At 39.5% G+C, this 18241-nt stretch overlaps 1 protein-coding gene across 4 annotated transcripts in view; it reads left to right on the forward strand.

Annotated features, from left to right (window-relative positions):
* The window catches only part of TERF1 (telomeric repeat binding factor 1), a 40445-nt gene extending 31370 nt beyond the window's left edge, over nt 1–9075 (forward strand). For all 4 annotated transcript variants that reach the window (XM_059994757.1, XM_059994758.1, XM_059994759.1 and 1 more), the window contains 2 exons: nt 987–1096; nt 8580–9075. In XM_059994757.1, the coding sequence (XP_059850740.1) occupies nt 987–1096; nt 8580–8756 (287 nt within the window). In that variant the 3' untranslated portion in view covers nt 8757–9075. The remainder of the gene's footprint in view (nt 1–986; nt 1097–8579) is intronic.
* The last annotated feature ends 9166 nt before the right edge of the window (nt 9076–18241 follow it).

Consider the following 18241-nt stretch of genomic DNA (forward strand, 5'->3'; position numbering starts at 1 on the left):
TGTGGGATCTTCCCGGACTGGGGCATGAACCCGTGTCCCCTGCATCGGCAGGCGGACTCTCAACCACTGCGCCACCAGGGAAGCCCTGCCCATTTTTTGATTGGGTTTTTTTTTTAATATTGTGCTGCATGAGCTGTTTATATATTTGGGGGATTAATCCTCTGTCCGTTGATTCGTTTGCAAATATTTTCTCCCATTCTGAGGGTTGTCTTTTTGTCTTGTTTGTAGTTTACTTTGCAAAAGCTTTTAAGTTTCATTAGGTCCCATTTGTTTATTTTTGTTTTTATTTCCATTACTCTAGGAAGTGGATCAAAAAAGATCTTGCTGTGATTTATGTCAAAGAGTGTTCTTCCTGTGTTTTTCTCTAAGAGTTTTATAGTGTCCGGTCTTACATTTAGGTCTCTAATCCATTTTGAGTTTATTTTTGTGTATGGTGTTAGGGAGTGTTCTAATTTCATTCTTTTACATGTAGCTGTCCAGTTTTCCCTGCACCACTTATTGACGAGACTGTCTTTTCTGCATTGTGTATCCTTGCCTCCTTTGTCATAGATTAGTTGACCATAGGTGCGTGGGTTTATCTCTGGGCTTTCTATCCTAGAATGGCCCTTCTTCTTGACACCCTTTGCAGGAGCAGTTCTGCCAGGTCCAGGTTGGAAAGGAAACACACACACCCCTGATTTTCAAAGACTGATCTTTGCACTATATCACGCTGCTTCCAGATTCAAAGGAAAATAACTACACAGAGTTCTTCTTTTAAAAAAATAGCTAACCGGTAGATAGGAATTTCATGGTAACCTTTAAAATATTCTTCTGGGACTTCCCTGGTGGTCCAGTGCTTAAGACTCCATGCTTCCACTGCAGGGGGCATAGGTTCCATCCCTGGTCAGGGAACTAAAATCGCACATGCTGCACGGTGTGGCCAAAAAAAAAATTATATAATTCTTTTAATGTGAGACAATTTTTGATGACAGCATTTCTACTTTTAGGTGGAAGAAAGAAAAAAGAGAAGAGTAGGCAAGCCACTGAAAGCAAGAGAATACGTGTTTTAAATAGTCAGCGTCTAACTCCTGAAAAACATCAACCTAGAAAAAAACAGGTATGTTTATTATAATTAAATAATACTTAATGGATATTAAAGTCATAACTTGAATAATTGTGATTATTTCACATTATTTCTGTTCAACCCTAAAAAATCTTGAGGATAAAATGTTTTCTCTTTGCCATCTTTAATTTTGCCATCTTAGATTTGTTGACCAATTTGCCTATTCAAAGTTCACCCACATTTTAAAGATTTTCTTAAGCTGGATGTTAGTGACATTTATTTAGAATTATTGTATTACCGTCATCATAAAATCAGCTCATCAGATGTAGGGTGGAACTTAAATCTACTTGATAAGTTTTTATATTTGTATCTTCCTAACATAGATTCTATTTATTTATTTACTTATTTAATTCATTTATTTTTGGCTGTGTTGGGTCTTCGTTGCTGTGCACGGGCTTTCTCTAGTTGCAGCGAGCAGGGGCTACTCTTCGTTGAGGTGCACAGGCTTCTTACTGTGGTGGCTTCTCTTGTTGCGGAGCACAGGCTCTAGGCGCACGGGTTCAGTAGTTGTGGCTCATGGGTTCTAGAGCACAGGCTCAGTAGTTGTGGTGCACGGGCTTAGTTGCTCCACAGCATGTGGGATCTTCCCGGACCAGGGCTCGAACCCATGTCCCCTGCATTGGCAGGTGGATTCTTAACCACTGCACCACCAGGGAAGCCTCCATAGATTCAATTTAAATAAGATTTTTCTGTGCTTTAAAAAAAAAAAAAGGAAAAGAAAAAATATCATTTGGTAAAGAATTTTTCTATTCAGAAAGCTAAAATGGGTTCCTTTTAGGATTCATTTTATTTGTTTGCCCTCTCAGTGATTATAGTCCTGTGCCATCCGTCCAGTTTCTGAAACCATTGTTTACTGTATTTTATCTGGTTTTCTAGTTGTTCACAGCAGGTGAGTAAATCTGGTCCTTGTTTGATCATGTTGGCAGTGGAAGATGATCCTATACTTTTCTTCTTACTCTTCTTTATTTAAGATGCTTTTTTTTTTTTTTTGATAAGCTATTTGCAAATGGTTCATTGTTGAGGTGCTGGGCTAGGGTCAAGTTCTAGGTTACTAGGGATATCTCCTGTGACCCAAGTTTATTTTGACCATGCCTTCTCCCGCAGTGAACATAGCAGTCAACTCCAGTTTTTGGTTTGCTTCCTGCAACTATTGCTTGTCTGCATGATTCCTAATTTAGGTCCACCACCTCTACTTTTTGGAGGTAATGCTGGTTGAGAGAGGCTCCTGCTGTTGCAGACCGGGGATTTAAGGTGTATACCTCAGGATATGTTCCTTACTTTGGAAAAGTGTATGCCACGGGCTTTCTGTTATCTATAGGTAGAGTGGCTGTGCCCCACTTCTTCACATACCTTTTGTCAGTTTCCACCAATAATGGACCCCATTCACCTATGTTATGGTTCAGGCCAAAGGGTTCTCTTAATTTTATGAGTTTGGGATTTCATTTCTTTCCGTGTTGCTGTTGGGTGAATTCCCAAAGGAGAATGAGGAAATGTTGACCGTATGCCACTATATGCAACCAAAAGTCATCTATATTTTTTGTCTTTGATTTTTTTCCCACTTTGAGTATGATGTGCCAAGATGTAGATTTTTTGGTATTTATCCTTCTTTGTGTTCTCTGAGCTTCCTGCACCTGTTTTGTTTTTTTAATAAATTTATTTATTTATTTTTGGCTGCGTTGGGTCTTTGTTGCTGCGTGCGGGCTTTCTCTAGTTGTGGCGAGCGGGGGCTACTCTTCATTGCAGTGCGCGGCCTTCTCATTGCAGGTACTTCCCTTGTTGCAGAGCCGAGCTCTAGGCACGCAGGCTTCAGTAGTTGTGGCTCGCGGGCTCTAGAGCGCAGGCTCAGTAGCTGTGGCACACAGGCTTAGTTGCTCCACGGCATGTGGGATCTTTCCGGACCAGGGCTCAAACCCGTGTCCCCTGTGTTGGCAGGTAGATTCTTAACCACTGTGCCACCAGGGAGGTCCGAGGGCAGGCTTTGTTAATGAGAACAGAATGCTCTGGATGTATTTTGAAATGGGTATTTTCCTCTTCCGCCTGCTAGAAGCAGGAGGAGATTATTCTGTCATCTTCACCATGAGAACCTGGTGGGGCTTTTGGAGAGAAAACTCACAAGTTTGTGGGCCCCCTAAGATTGGGCCCCTGGAGTTTTTAACTCAAGCTTGTTCACAATGAGCCTCCCTCAATTTGTCCATCACAGTTAAATGTTCCTCCCAGTACTGGCCCCAGCTGTGAGCTGCTTCTCCTGGCCTTCTGCTTTCAGTAATCTATGATTCTCTGTATCCACCTTTCTGTCTGCCCTGTGACATTAATTTTCTGATGGATCTAGGAAGAGTTATTGACTTTACAGTTTGTTCACCATTTTTCTTGTTATGACGACTGGGGTGATATTTCCAAGCTCTCCAGGTTGGTCTAAAATCCAGAAGTCTCTGCCTCATACATTTTATCTTTCCCTGTTGTTCTTCTGGCAACAGTTGTAAATGGGATTATAGGTGTTATTTATAGGTATATATCAAGAAAAGGTTCTGTCTTTTTTGTATTTGAAACAAAATATGGAATATCAACTACATAACATAGAATACAGGTGATATCATCTATCACTATTTACTATGTCAAAAAACAATTCTGTGTCTGGTTTTATTTTTAGCTTTCCACTGTTGGCTTTTTGGTGGGATAATTTGTTTCAGATGAGTAAATGATTTTATCTTACTTTGTGTTGAGATTTTGGTTCTTTAAAATTTTTTATTGCAGTAGTCTTGCACAGTTTCTTCTTGCACAGTTTCTTCTCACTGCATTTGTATGTTAAACAGACAAAGATATTTTTGCCTGCCTCATCACAGTTTAAAAGAGGCCTTCCTTTTGTAACTTTATTCAAGAAGAAAAGTAAGAACCTTTCTACAATAAAGACTTTTTTCCCATAGATGGTATGTAATGGGAATTACGATACAATATTTTGTTTGTTTGTTTGTTTTTTGTGGTACGCGGGCCTCTCACTCTTGTGGCCTCTCCCATTGCGGAGCACAGGCTCCGGACGTGCAGGCTCAGTGGCCATGGCTCACGGGCCCAGCCGCTCCGCGGCATGTGGGATCTTCCCGGACCAGTGCACAAACCCGTGTTCCCTGCATTGGCAGGCGGACTCTCAACTGCTGCGCCACCAGGGAAGCCCACGATACAATAATTTTTAAATTACAAATGATATCATTTTTTAATATACATCATGTTTTATTTTAAAACATGTCTACACTACGTTGAGCACCTACACAGGTGTGACCAAGAAACCCACAATCCTGTCTCAGCAGGCAGTGGGTCCAATGTGTGACTTGAGGTTGCCTGTTATTTTTCACAGTAAGAGAAAAAAGAGAGGATAAGAAAGATGAAAAAGCATTGTTCCCAACTCCTGTTCAGGAATCTGAGTGATGAAATGGAAGGATATTTCAGTTTATAAAGCTCTTCCAAAGCCCCTTCTCACAATCAGTTGATGTTTAAACATGGAACCTGGGTTGGTGGGCCAGCTAGAGTTGAGCAACACAAGGGCACACTGTTTAAAACAACTTCCACACATTACTGCAAACAATGGGGGGAATGGGCTGTGCTTTCAGACTGGTAGTTTACTTTTTCCTGTTTTATGAACCTGTGAAGTTTAGAGGATATAAGAACTGCACAACCACAGTCGTGACACAGCGTCTGCTCAGTATAAAAACTTTTTGTTTAGGGGAAAGAATCCAGTTGGCCTGTGGGAAGAAATGTCCTGAGTTGGATGGTGCCAATATATAATATTCAGTTATGAGCCCACAGAAATATGTGGTTTACAGTGAAGACTGGGAATCGGGTCTCTAAATCCAGCTGCTTTTTTAAAGTTAGTATTTTATGTGATTATGTTTGCTTCCTATATCTTTCCTCTGAGGCAGAAAGTAAATGTTAGAAAACTGGCGGGTTCTAGTCTCAGAGACACACACAGGGTTTCTTTCTGTTTGGGCACCACTATGGTTCTTGGTTTCTGGAACACTTCAGTCTCTGGCACCATTGGGCCTGCAGCAGCCTCCTCAGCATCACAGGCTAAGATCTCCATATTCCTGAACAAAGTAGCCAATCTGAAGGTCTTGCATCATGGGAAAGCGATGAGCCCTTAGCTCTGGCTCCCCGTCATCTAAGGAAAGTGAAGGGGGCAAGTAGGGGCACACCTTTGAGTCACCAAGTCATCGATGGAGAAAGCAGTAGAGCAAGCCTAGAGCTTACCCGGTGGCCTTGTGAGAAACAATTCCTTCTCCAAAGTATAGACTTACTGGGACTTCCCTGGCAGTGCAGTGGTTAAGACTTTGCCTTCCAGTGCAGGGGGCACAGGTTCGATCCCTGGTTGGGAACTAAGGTCCCACATGCCGTGGGGTGCAGCCAAAAATTAAAAAACAAAAGTATAGACTTTACCATTTATGATCTAAAATAGAGGTCTTTTTTTTTTTTTTTAAATAGAGGTCTTTGAAATGATTTATCTGGACCAGTGAAAGGTAGTTGCTCACTACATATTATCCAAGTTTAGATTTTCTACTTGATTATTCACACCAAATCAGGCTTTAAAAATAGACCAAACTAGACTGGAATGTGTACATTTCAACAGATCAGAAACTGTAAAATGCTTCTGCCATTTACTGACATAGCACTAAACCCAAGGATTCCATTGGTGTAAGTAAATACCATTTTTAAAGCATTATTGAAGCATTGTTTTTTCCTCTAAAAGGCACTAGAAATGATACGCAATTTTTGAAGTATAAGTAATATAAACTTTTTAACCTTATGGAAAGAAAAGATTGGTGCATTTTAATTTGTTGTATGCTGTTTGTATCTTGAGTTGTGGGCATGGCTAGGGTTGTTATGATTCTCTTAATTGACTTTATTTTTTATTTTTCAAGTAAAGCAAAAGACAAAAGAGAATAGTACTAAGGGCACAGTTTTTGCTTGTGTCCTGAAATACATTATCTTTTTTTTTTTCCATACCACAAAAAAATGTCTTTGTCTAGAGGTTGATTAGCCGTGCCCTTGTAGGCAGCACAGTTGCTGATAGGTGGCGGCTCAGACCCACAAGAGGTATAATGATGGACACTGCCAATCTTATGGCCCTGAGCCATACACAAGATAGTTTTCATCTCACGTTTGTCTACAAGCATCTGGAGGTTCTCTTTGATAGTGTATCAGACAGCTGAGCTGGATTCTTTTCTTCTTTAATTGTAATAAAATACACAAAACAAAATTTGCCATCCTAGCCATTTTAAAATGTATCGTTCAGCATCATTAAACACATCTTGCGCTACCATTACCACCATCTATCCACGGAGCTCTTTCTTTTTTTTTTTTTTTGCGGTACGCGGGCCTCTCACCGTTGTGGCCTCTCCCGCTGCGGAGCACAGGCTCCGGACGTGCAGGCTCAGCGGCCATGGCTCACGGGCCCAGCCACTCCACGGCATGTGGGATCTTCCCGGACCGGGGCACGAACCCGTGTCCCCTGCATGGCAGGCGGACTCTCAACCACTGCGCCACCAGGGAAGCCCTACAGAGCTCTTTTTATCTTGCAAAACTAAAACTCTGTACCTATTAAACAATAACTCCTCATTCACCCCTCCCCCCAAGCCTCTGGCAACCAACTTTTCTACTTTCTGTCTCTGAATTTGACTGTTTTAGGTACCTCATGTAAGTGGAATCCTACAGTATTTGTTCTTTTGTGTTTGACTTGTTTCACTTAGCATAATGTCCTCAAGATTCATTTACATTGTAGTACGTGTCAGCGTTTTCTTCCTTTTTTAAGGCTGAATAATGTCTCGTATTTATATACCACATTTTGCTTATGCAGTTCTCCATCAGTGGACACTTAGGTTGCTTCCACCTTTTGGCTATTATGTGTAATACTGCTATCAACAGGGGTGTACAAATTTCTCTTCAAGTCTCTGCTTTCAGTTCTTTTGGATATATACCCACAAGTAGAATTGGGTTACATGGTACTTTTAATTTTTGAGGAACCACCATAGTATTTTCCCTAGCAGTCACACAGTTTTTCATTCCCATTAACAGCACGTGAGTTCCAGTTTCTCATCCTCGCCACCACCTATTATTTTCTAGTTTTTTTGGTGGTGGACATCCTAATGGGTTTGAGGTGACATTTCCTGGTGGTTTGGATTTGCACTTCCCTAATGATTAGTGATGTTGAGCATTTTTTTCAAGTGCTTATTGGCCATTTGTATATCTGTTTTGGAGAATTGTCTACTCAAGTCCTTTGCTCATTTTAAAAATTTTATTTATTTGTAGTAAAACATAGCATAAAACTTATCCCCTTAATCATTTTTAAGTGTATGATTCACTGGCATTAAATGCATTCACGTTGTTGTGCAACAACTTCTGGAACTTTTTCACCTTGCAAAACTGAAACACTCTACTCATAAGACATTTCCCCCTTCCTCCCATTCCCTGGCAGCCACCATTCTGCTTTCTGTTTCTGGGAATTTGACTACTCTAGATACCTCGTGTAAGTGAAATCTTACAGCATTTGGCTTCTTGTGACTGATGATGAGTGGATTTTTAAAGCAAATGTTTTTGCTTTAACTAATAATCTCCCCGGCCGGGGAGTCAGCTGGGGAGATTATTCATAGTTCAGAAACAGTAAATAATCACTCAGGTGATCATATTGCTCCTCAGCATGTCAGCAGAAGGGGTGATTAGTTGGTCACCTATAGCAAATGCCAGGTGTCTGCAATCTTTTTCTGTGTATAATAATGAATTTGACTTTTAAAATTCTTCAGTCATTTTCTCCAAAAACAAAATAGTGTTTTTTTAACTAGTTTGTGTTAGTTCTCAAAAATCTGTTTTAGAGAAGATTTGAGTTTTATGTGTGTGTGTACTTTGCCCAACATAGACAGAACAGGGTTTTCACTGAGTTCATTAGGGAAGAATTAAATATTCATAAGTTCTCGGTATTTGTGAATCCTACATATCTCTAATCTATTAACAGTTGTAGAAAAGCATCTTAAGAGACAGTGTGGACTTAAAGTCAGATGAATTGGGTTTGTGTTTAGCTCTGTCATTTTGTAGCTGTCTGATCTTGGGCAGCTGAGCTATGGTGTGTTCATGTAAAATGAACAGTAACATAGTCAGGACCCTTGACAATATCACCACAATAAGATCTTACAGAAATCTAAGATACGTTTACAGAATTTCTTCCACCGTTAAGAAATTGTAACATGATACTGATAAAAAAAGTTGTATTTATAGTAGATATGTTATTTAAGGAATTGTTTCTGTGAATAACTCTTCTATGTTTTATCTACTTTTGACGGATGTTAACTACACTTATTGTGGTGATCATTTCACAATATATATGAATACTGGATCATTATGTTGTACACCTGAAACTAATAAAATGTTATTTGTCATTTATACCTCAATTGAAAAAAACATAATTGTTTCTGTGAATAACTATCTTACTTTTCATCAAAAGGCATGGCTTTGGGAAGAAGACAACAATCTGAGATCTGGCGTGAAGAAATACGGAGAGGGAAATTGGTCTAAAATACTATCACATTATAAATTCAACAACCGAACAAGCGTCATGTTGAAAGACAGATGGAGGACTATGAAGAAGCTGAAGCTGATATACTCGGACGATGAAGACTGAGTGTGTTTGTGGAGCCCGATAAGACGGCAGTTAAACATTTTGATTCCTGCATTTTGCGTGAAACTTGGTGGTCATTAATGTAGCTTAAAATTTTGTTTAAAGCATTACAGTATTTTTCTGCGGCACAGTCATTTAATATGAGGATTTGTGCTGTACGAGCAAGATTATAGACCATCATTGTATTCTTTAAGAATCTTTTCACTCTGATAAAAAAATTAATTTTTTGAACCCTAGTGCTTTCAAAACTCCTACCTCCAAACCCTGTTCCAATAAAAAGGTGAAAGCCTGGTAAGAGAAAAAATATATTGCTGTTAACCTATTCTGTGTCTGTAGGCTGATTTCAACTCCATGACACACATAAAAGTGAAGTTTCTAAATCAGTGAATAGGCCTTTGACATAAGGGGTAATGATTTGATTTATGACCTTAATATATTAATTACTAAGATATTTGCTTATAGAATGGTAAATATACAAAGTAATCTGTGAGTTATACTTACATTTTTCTTTTGGTACTTTCATATAAAGGAAAAAACTTGAAAATAGTAATACCCATAGGACAGAGTTTATACTACTACTAAGAATAGCTTATGTCTCATTTAGGTACATTGGATTTTTGTTCTAGTGTTAAAACTTTGACAAAGATGGTTTTGAATAAATATCCATTTCTCTGATATTTTCATTTAGTTAGATAGATATCGGGCCTAAATGGTATTCCGTAAATGCTTAAATGGATTTTAACCATGATCATTTTTTTTTGAATTTTATTTTATTTATTTTTTTATACAGCAGGTTCTCATTAGTTATCCATTTTATACGTATTAGTGTATGCATGTCAGTCCCAGTCTCCCAGTTCATCCCACCACCACCACACCCGCCACTTTAACCATGATCATTTTGACGACTGTGATAAATACTAAATAAACAAGATCATGCATACCTTATTAGACAGTTTTGAGTTTTCACCAACATATTCTTTAGAGGATTTAGTCAAAAACTAGAATTATTTAGCATTTTGAGTTATGTATGCTTTATTTAACAAATGCATGAAAATGCTTAAGCATTTGCTTAAAAAGTTAAATGACTATTTTGTAATCTGTATTTCTTTATGAAAGTTTTATACATTACTTTCTCATTGTTCCTGAAGTTGTTGTCCTATACGTGTAATAAATAGAAATGTGGATAATGTTTCCTGACTCGGTCAGTCCTGTTACACCACTAGTTACTGGCACCTACAATACTGTCACACTACAATACTGTCTGTATTGCAGACATTTTGATGGTTAGTGCCAAAGCCGATGGCATGAGCCAAAACAGACCAGTTGGTCAACCTCATTCCAAACGTACCCTAAGTCATCAAATCTAAGTTGATATTAACTGTAAGATGCCTAGTTATTTTATGTGCCACTAAAAACATCACTATCAGTTATACTATAAATTGTTTTTTCTTAATTAGAATTTCATTTTACTTTAATTAAAAGAGCTGTTATAGATTTATGTAAGCATATAACTTGTGGGTGCATAAAAAAGAAAAGCAAAATAAATTGGGTAATTAATTGTATTCCTTGTACTTCCTCATTTTAATCTGAATCTTTTGAATTTTTAAATTGAAATTTGTTGAGATAACTATAGATTCATATATAGTTGTAAGAAATAATAAGAGAGGTCCCTTGTACACTTGTTCCAGCTTACCCCAATGTCAATTTGTAAAACTATAGTATATCACCATCAGGATATTGACATTGATATAATTCACCAATTTTATCCAGATTTCCCTAGTCTTGTACCATGTGTGTGCAGTGTGTGTATTTAATTCCAAAAAGCTTATCATTTGTGTAGGGGCGTGTGTCTACCACAGGCAAGATACTCCAACACTGAGGATCCCTTCTGCTGCCACTCAACTCTCCATCATTCCTGCAACCCCTGGCAACCACTAATCTGCCCTCCATTTCTAAGATTTAATTCAAAAGGTTACATAGAGAGTGACAAATGGCAGAGTAGGGAGATCCAAAGAGCCGTCCCTCTTCTGAGGCAAGTAGTAAGCTGACAAAAACTGTTAGAATCAACTTTTGGAAACAAATCTAATAAAACTTAAAACAACCGGGACACGCTTAATGAAGAAAGAGGCTACTAAATTTTGATAGGAGGATTTTGGTGTTTTTGCTTACCCGGCTTAAGGCCACAAGTGACTTGTGCTCTTGCTGTGGCTTGATGCTTCGGCAAGTGCCACTACAGTGCTCGGGATCGTGGGTGGTGTGTTTTGACCTGTCTGGCAGTTCCCTGAGGGTTCAGTTCAGGGATTGCCTTTGTTTTGCCCCTTCTGAACTCTTAAGGACTTTAAAAACATTACCTACGTCTGCCTGGGGTCAGGGACAGCAGACAGGCTGAAAAGCCTGGAGAGGAAGATACATGGCGGGTTAAGGCTTTGAAGGACTCTGGAGTAAACCAGGGAATCCAGAAGGCCAGGCGCATTCCCAGGACTAGACGCAGTCTCAGCAAAGACCTGGGGGGACCCTAGGCCTGTACGCTCAGTGACCTTTAGGCTTCATAAGTGCAGGAGGTGGAGGCTGAGGCAGAGTTGTAGGTGGCGTTGAACGAGTGCCCCAACTCAGCCAATCTGCCAATGCTGGGAGCATATCTTTCTGTTTGATTTAAGGAAATTAAATGAAATACTCTGTATTCTTTGCCATTTTTTCTTTCAACATGTTTGTGTACATAGCTGTACTTGTTCATTTGCGTTTCTATACAGTAATGTATAATTCTATCACAGCCATTCATTGTGCTGTTGTTGTGGAAATGAACGAAGACCACTCAAAAGAGAAAAACAAACAGGCTGTTTATTCAGCGCTTGCTATAGCAAGGGAGTCAGCCACCATCACTTGTGTTTGGCAGAGGTGCAGGCAGACGTTCATAGTGGGAAAGCTTTCTAGTGAAAAACTAAGGCTTCAGGTGCTCTCTGATTGGGCATTGTTGGCATGAGGAAGCTGAGGCTGGCCAACTAGCAGCAGGCATCCTTTTTTTTTTTTAATAAATTTATTCATTTAATTTTTGGCTGCATTGGGTCTTCGCTGCTGCGCGCGGGCTTTCCCTAGTTGCGGCGAGCGGGGGCTACTCTTCGTTGCAGTGCGCTGGCTACTCATTGCGGTGGCTTCTCTCGTTGCAGAGCACGGGCTCCAGGCGTGCTGGCTTCGGTAGTTGTGGCTCGTGGGGTCTAGAGCGCAGGCTCAGTAGCACTGGTGCACCGGCTTAGTTGCTCCGTGGCATGTGGGATCTTCCCGGACCAGGGCTCGAACCTGTGTCCCCTGCATTGGCAGACGGATTCTTAACCACTGCACCACCAGGGAAGCCCAGCAGCGGGCATCTTATGTGATTGTTTGGGGGAACATATTTGGCTTTCTCTGGTTGGTCCTGAGTTGGAAGTAGGGACCAAAAATAGGGATGTTGGCAGTCATCGACCAAGTCCTACCCATTCTGGGTAGATAACTGCGGGGATTTAGTTCGGCGTTCTAAACTCATTGCTGCAGAGGTGGTGGCTTGGAGTTGTCCTATAAGGTCTGCCCATTGTCAGTTTTTATATTCAGTCCCTGAGTTGTTTCCAGTGAATGGCGGCAAGGCTTTTCCAATTTACATGAAGTGTAAAATTAGGAACGATAATATTACACTGCTCCCTAAAGGCGATTCTCATCTCTTTTCTCGAGTACTGATTTTTATACTTACTTAAAATATGCTTATGCTGCTGTTTGTTATTTTTCAGTGTGAGGTATTATATTAGTGATCCCCACTATATAGGATGACATTTTAGGTCTCTTGCACGTTCCCCCTCCACCCTCAATAAGTACACAACTTACACCCATACAGATGCTTCTCCCCGGTTCTTCGAGCGTATTTGCATCGGTTTTTGGTTAAACCAATATTCAGTGTTTGTATTATACCTCTGTAACTGTTTTTTACACCTGAGCTGTGTGTACTCATCACTTATTTATCTCCAAATTCTCTGACCAACTTGAAGACCTCTGAATACATTGAAATATGTCATTCTATTGACATTCTTTTTTCTGGCCACGCTGTGCAGCTTGAGGAATCTTAGTTCTCCGACCAGGGATCGAACCCTGGGCCACGGCAGTGAGAACGCTGCGTCCTCACCACTGGACCGCCAGGGAATTCCCAATTTCACTGTTATTTTTTTTTTCTTTGGTTGTTTTGTTTTGGTGACAGCCCTCCTACTCCTTGCCCTCCAGGCTTGCTGCGCAGCTGTCAAGCTTACATCTCCCTTATCTTGGCTATGGGCATCCCAGTCATCTCTCTCCTGGTTTGAATTCCCCGCTTCCTGGATCCTCTCTCTTGGTTTTAACTCTCGTTTATCTAGAGCATCTCATCCTGTACCTCCTGAGAAAATATGCATAGAGTGAAAAATATTTCTATCATGCATGTCTGAAAATATCCTTTTTCTAGCCTCACATTTGATTAATAATTTTATTGGATATAGAATTTTCATTTGGAAAACATTTTGTCTCAGGATTTCAAAGGCATTGCTCTTGTCATCATCAGTGTCAAGATGTTGCTTTAGGTAGTCTGATACCATTCTGATTACGGAGACTTTTCATGTCACCTACTTTTTTTTTTTTTCCTCTCTGGAAGCTTGTAGATTCGTCCATGTATTCAGTGATCTAGAATTTCATGGTAACATGCTTTGTTGTGAGTCTTCTTTTCTTTTTCAACTAATGAGCCAGGCACTCAGTGACTTCTGAAATCCCTGTGCTAAGTTCTAAAAAATATTATTGTGTTATTTCTTTGCTTATTTTCTCCCTTCTGGTTTTTTTTGCACTTTCTTTCTGGAACTCCCAGATGTTGGATGTCAGATGTTGGATCTCTTTGCCTGATCCTCTAATTTCCTATCTTTTGTCTCCAAATTTCTGTATCTTTAATTTTTTTGTTTACTTTCTGGGGAAAATGTCACAAAACTTTACCTTCCAAGTTTTCATACCATATATCTACTATCAAACTTTTTAATTTACAAGAGCTTTTAATTCTCTGAATGTTCTTTTTTAGGACATTGTGTTCTTATTTCATGATTGATATCATTGCATCTCTTCTGACCCTGGCAGTGTTTATGGCCTGAGTTTTGTTATGTTGCTCGTTTCTGTTTAATTTTGGTTTCCCTCTTGCTTTGTCAATGGTTTTCCTCAAATGTTTGGTTGAACTGGGCTGTGCATTTCTATTTATGAGTGAGTATGAAGAAGCTGGTTGGAAGCTCTGTGAGCACTGATGGGCACTCACAGGTCAAGGTAGTGATTGGACAGGGACTTGGCTATCGCAGCTGCTGGTACCTGCAGCCATTTTCTTGGATGATCTATTTCCTCAGAGAGGAATCTAGCAAACTGTTCTGCACGGGTGAGAGTAGTTTTCTCAGAACACATGGACGAGGGACCTGGGGAGGAGGTGGTCCCCATTCAGAATAGATAGTCTCCATTCTCAGTTGTTGCTGGTGTTTCCAATCTGGAGCCCCCTGCAGAGAGCTGTTGCCTGGCTGCAGAGCCATCTAAGGCTCTAACTGTTTCTTACACCAACTGTCAACCATTCCATTGACGGAAGCATCTGGATCCTTAAGTTCCTGAGCCTTTCCAAGGTGCTGTAAATGACCTTGCCCGCTGAAATTCCCTCCTGTAGACATTTGGCTTTCTCCTATCTTCTGCTTTACCGGTCCTGAAATTTTGTGACCATCTCTTTTCTGCCTTTTTCTCTCAATCTCCTTATCATTATATTTTTTGTCTTTTAAAAAAATCCTTTAACTGTAATTTTATTTGAAGGTAAAGGAAGTAAATATATGTTCAACCTGCCATGTTTAACTGAAAAAAAAATACCCTCTTTAGGACCATCTCACGAGGCTTCTGAACACTATACCCCTGAAAGGCTGAATCTTGCCTTCACACTTTATCAGTAGCTTGACTTACATAGAAATGCTAGTTTCGAAATTATTCTCACCCAGAACTTGGAGGCTTTTCTCTATGACAGTGGTCCCCAACATTTTGGGACCAGGGACTGATTTCGTGGAAGACAATTTTTCTACGGACGGGGTTGGGTGTGGTGGGGGATGGTTCAGGCAGTAATGCAAGCTATGGGGAGCGACGGGGAGTGGCAGCTGAGGCCTCACTTGCCTCCTGCTGTGCGGCACTGTTCCTAACAGAGTGCGGACCGATACCCAGGGTTGGGGACCCCTGCTCTATTAGACTTCAAGTATCCACTGATGCTGATGAGAAGACTGCAGTCTCTCATGGGGATTCTTGTTCCTTTGTAGGTAATCTGTTTTTCTCTCTCTGGAAGGTTTTAGTCTATTCTTTATCCTTGATTTTAAAGTTCACAAGTTTGTCTCTAGGGGTGGGGATTTAAAAAATTCATATTGTTTGTGCTGAGTGGGACCTCCCCACCCCAAGAAGAATGGCTCTTACCTCTGATTCCACCTTCTTTTCTACATGTTTTAAAGGGTATTGTTGGGCTTCCCTGGTGGCGTAGTGGTTAAGAATCCGCCTGCCAATGCAGGGGACACGGGTTCAAGCCCTCGTCCGGGAAGATCCCACATGCCACGGAGCAACTAAGCCCTTGCGCCACAACTACTGAGCCCGCGCGCCACAACTACTGAGCCGGCGTGCCACAACTACTGAAGCCCATGTGCCTACAGCCCATGCTCTGCGACAAGAGAAGCCACCGCAATGAGAAGCCTGCGCACTGCAACAAAGAGTAGCCCCCGCTCGCCACAACTAGAGAAAGCCTGCGCGCAGCAACGAAGACCCAACGCAGCCAAAAATATAAATGAATTTATAAAAAAATAAATAAAGAGTATGGTCCCTTCATTCTGGTTTATCCATCAGTAGAATCCCATGTGCTTTCAATCTTCAAAAAAAATCTTCAAAATCTCTGGGCTGATTCCCACTCCTGCCTTCTCATCTATGTTATAGGCTTATTCTCTTCTGTGAATTCTGTAATCTCAATGAGATTTGAGGAAGAAGGTAAACATGTACATCCATCTGTCACCTTGACCTAGAAGTTTCACTTCTCTTTCAATATACTCATTACCTGGTTGCTTATACTTCAGAATGCTCAGGTTGTCTAAATCAACTTACAGTTATTTGTATGAAACTTCACTAGAATATTCTTAGAGGGCAGAACCAGTTTTGGTTTACATCATTTTGGTGCATACCTAGAAAAGATGGCTAATTAAGATTCTCATGCCAGAGTAGAACTAAACAACTTAAATTATTACTATGACTTTTTATGCATAATGGCAACATTCTTGAATAAAAACATTGCAAGAAAGGCCCTAAAAAACGAATAGTGAGATTATAGTTCCCCTTGTTCTACTCTTTTCTTTTCCCTTCTCTACTTTTTTTCTTTTTCCACTTTTCTCTTCTAAGTGATCAACATCTCTAATTCCTTTCCCCTTCTTTCCTGAATGGTTATATTTATTTTTGTTCAAATTACTTTTCTCGTGCACTTTTGAAAAGCAGCCTATTACATAATGCTAGGGCCCATAAATCATTGTAGAGTGTCCGTGGAAAGGATCCCAACTCTAAGATACTTGTTAAAAAGGAATATCAAAGCAGTGTTAAATTCTTTGATCTTTATCTCTGAAAATAGAACTTTTGGTTCTTCATTAATCACTTGGACTACATGTTTCAGTTCTGTACTGTTTCCTTTGCTAGAACTAATAACAAGCTTTTCAAGACCATTATTTAATACTATGTCTTCTAGCCCATGAAATTCTTCTCAAGAATAGAAATAAAAATATGCTTTAATATGAAAGTAATTAATGGCCAAGTACTGAAAGCTAAATATGTAATTTGAAAAATTGATTTTATACAACTCAAATATGCTAACTATTATAACACATGTTGGAACCATAAATACATCATAGCTTTATTGCTGTTAATCATCGTAACTATGCCTCTCAATTCTGAAGTGTTTTGTTTTGGTTTTGGTGAAATTTTTGTTTATTCTCTGACCAGTCCAGAAGATTTAGGTATTTTCTAGTCAAATAAAGAAAGAGCTTTTAAAAATGTGAACAGAAAGTTTATTTGCTGGTATAAAATTTTAAGTAACATTGAAAATTACCCAAGTATGCCTTCAAATGTTTTGCTTTACAGATCTTACAAATGGTCTTAAAATGTTAATAATGAACTTATAGTTGAAGTTCCCAACCCTGATGAGACTCAAATTTTAATTATTAATCTCTGAAGAATTTAATTTACCACAAAGACAATTCTGACAGTTAAATGAACATATAGTCAGAAATATTGCTACTCTCAGCATTAAATATTGGGGGCTTTTCCATCCCTGTTAAACTTGCTTTTGTCATTATGTCATTACATGATAAGTACCAAGAAATACGTATTTTAGTAAATCATTTGTTAGTAAATAATATTTTATACAAATGAAACCAAAGGAATTTCATATACAGGCATACCTTGTTTAATTGTGCTTCTCAGATATTGCATTTTTTTTTAGCAAATTGAAGGTTCGTGGCAACCCTGCATTGAGTAAGTCTACAGTGCCATTTTTCCAATGGCATTTGCTCACTTTGTATGTCTGTGTCACGTTTTGGTAATTCTCACAATATTTCAAACTTTTTCATTATTATTCTGTTTGTTAAGGTGATCTGTGATCTTTGATGTTACTACTCGCTAAAGGCTCAGATGATTGTTAGCTTTTTTTTTGGCAATAAAGTATTTTTCAATTAAGGTATATACCTGTTTTTTTAAGAAATAATGCTATTGCGCACTTAACAGACTTCGGTATAGTGTAAACATAACTTTCATATGCACTGGAAAACCAAAACTTTCTTGTTACTTGTTTTATTTTGGTGGTCTGGAACCGAACCCAAATACCTCCGAAGTTTGCCTGTAGTTTAAATCTTGAGATTCAATTCTCCGAAGAAAATATCCTGAATTTAAAATTTGTTTCAGAAATGAAAAGGGCTTCGCTTTTACAGCACAGTCTTTGGCAACGACAGGGTTTCCATCGAAGCTGAGTTCTGGCTGAGAAGCTGAGATATGGCTCTGACTGCAGCCCAGATCCTGCAGCAAGGCACTTTGACGCTGGTCCATTGATTTTCCAATCATAAAATAAGGAGACTAATACTTCCCTGTGTGTGTATGGCGGGGAGGGGCATGGGGGGGCGGGGATCATAGCATTCGTAATAAATCTTTGCCTTCCATAATCTATACCTCTGCCTTCTACTCCAAACAAAGGAAAATACGTGCTGTAGGGGGGGAAAAAAGTAGTAAGTTTACTTCAATTAAACTTGAAGTTGGACTCCAAAATTATTTTAGTCAACTTCAGGCTTTAAGCCTTGGAGATAATTTTGGATATTAATGATGGTAGAATGTCCATAATTAAAGCAATTGTTTCATTCATCGGTGCCAAAATTTCACTTCATGGAAATTATAACATTTAAAGGAACTTGTGCTGACCTATAACGAACGTTTGATTGATG

This window comes from Delphinus delphis, chromosome 17 (genome assembly GCF_949987515.2).
Source record: "Delphinus delphis chromosome 17, mDelDel1.2, whole genome shotgun sequence".
Lineage (NCBI taxonomy): Eukaryota > Metazoa > Chordata > Mammalia > Artiodactyla > Delphinidae > Delphinus > Delphinus delphis.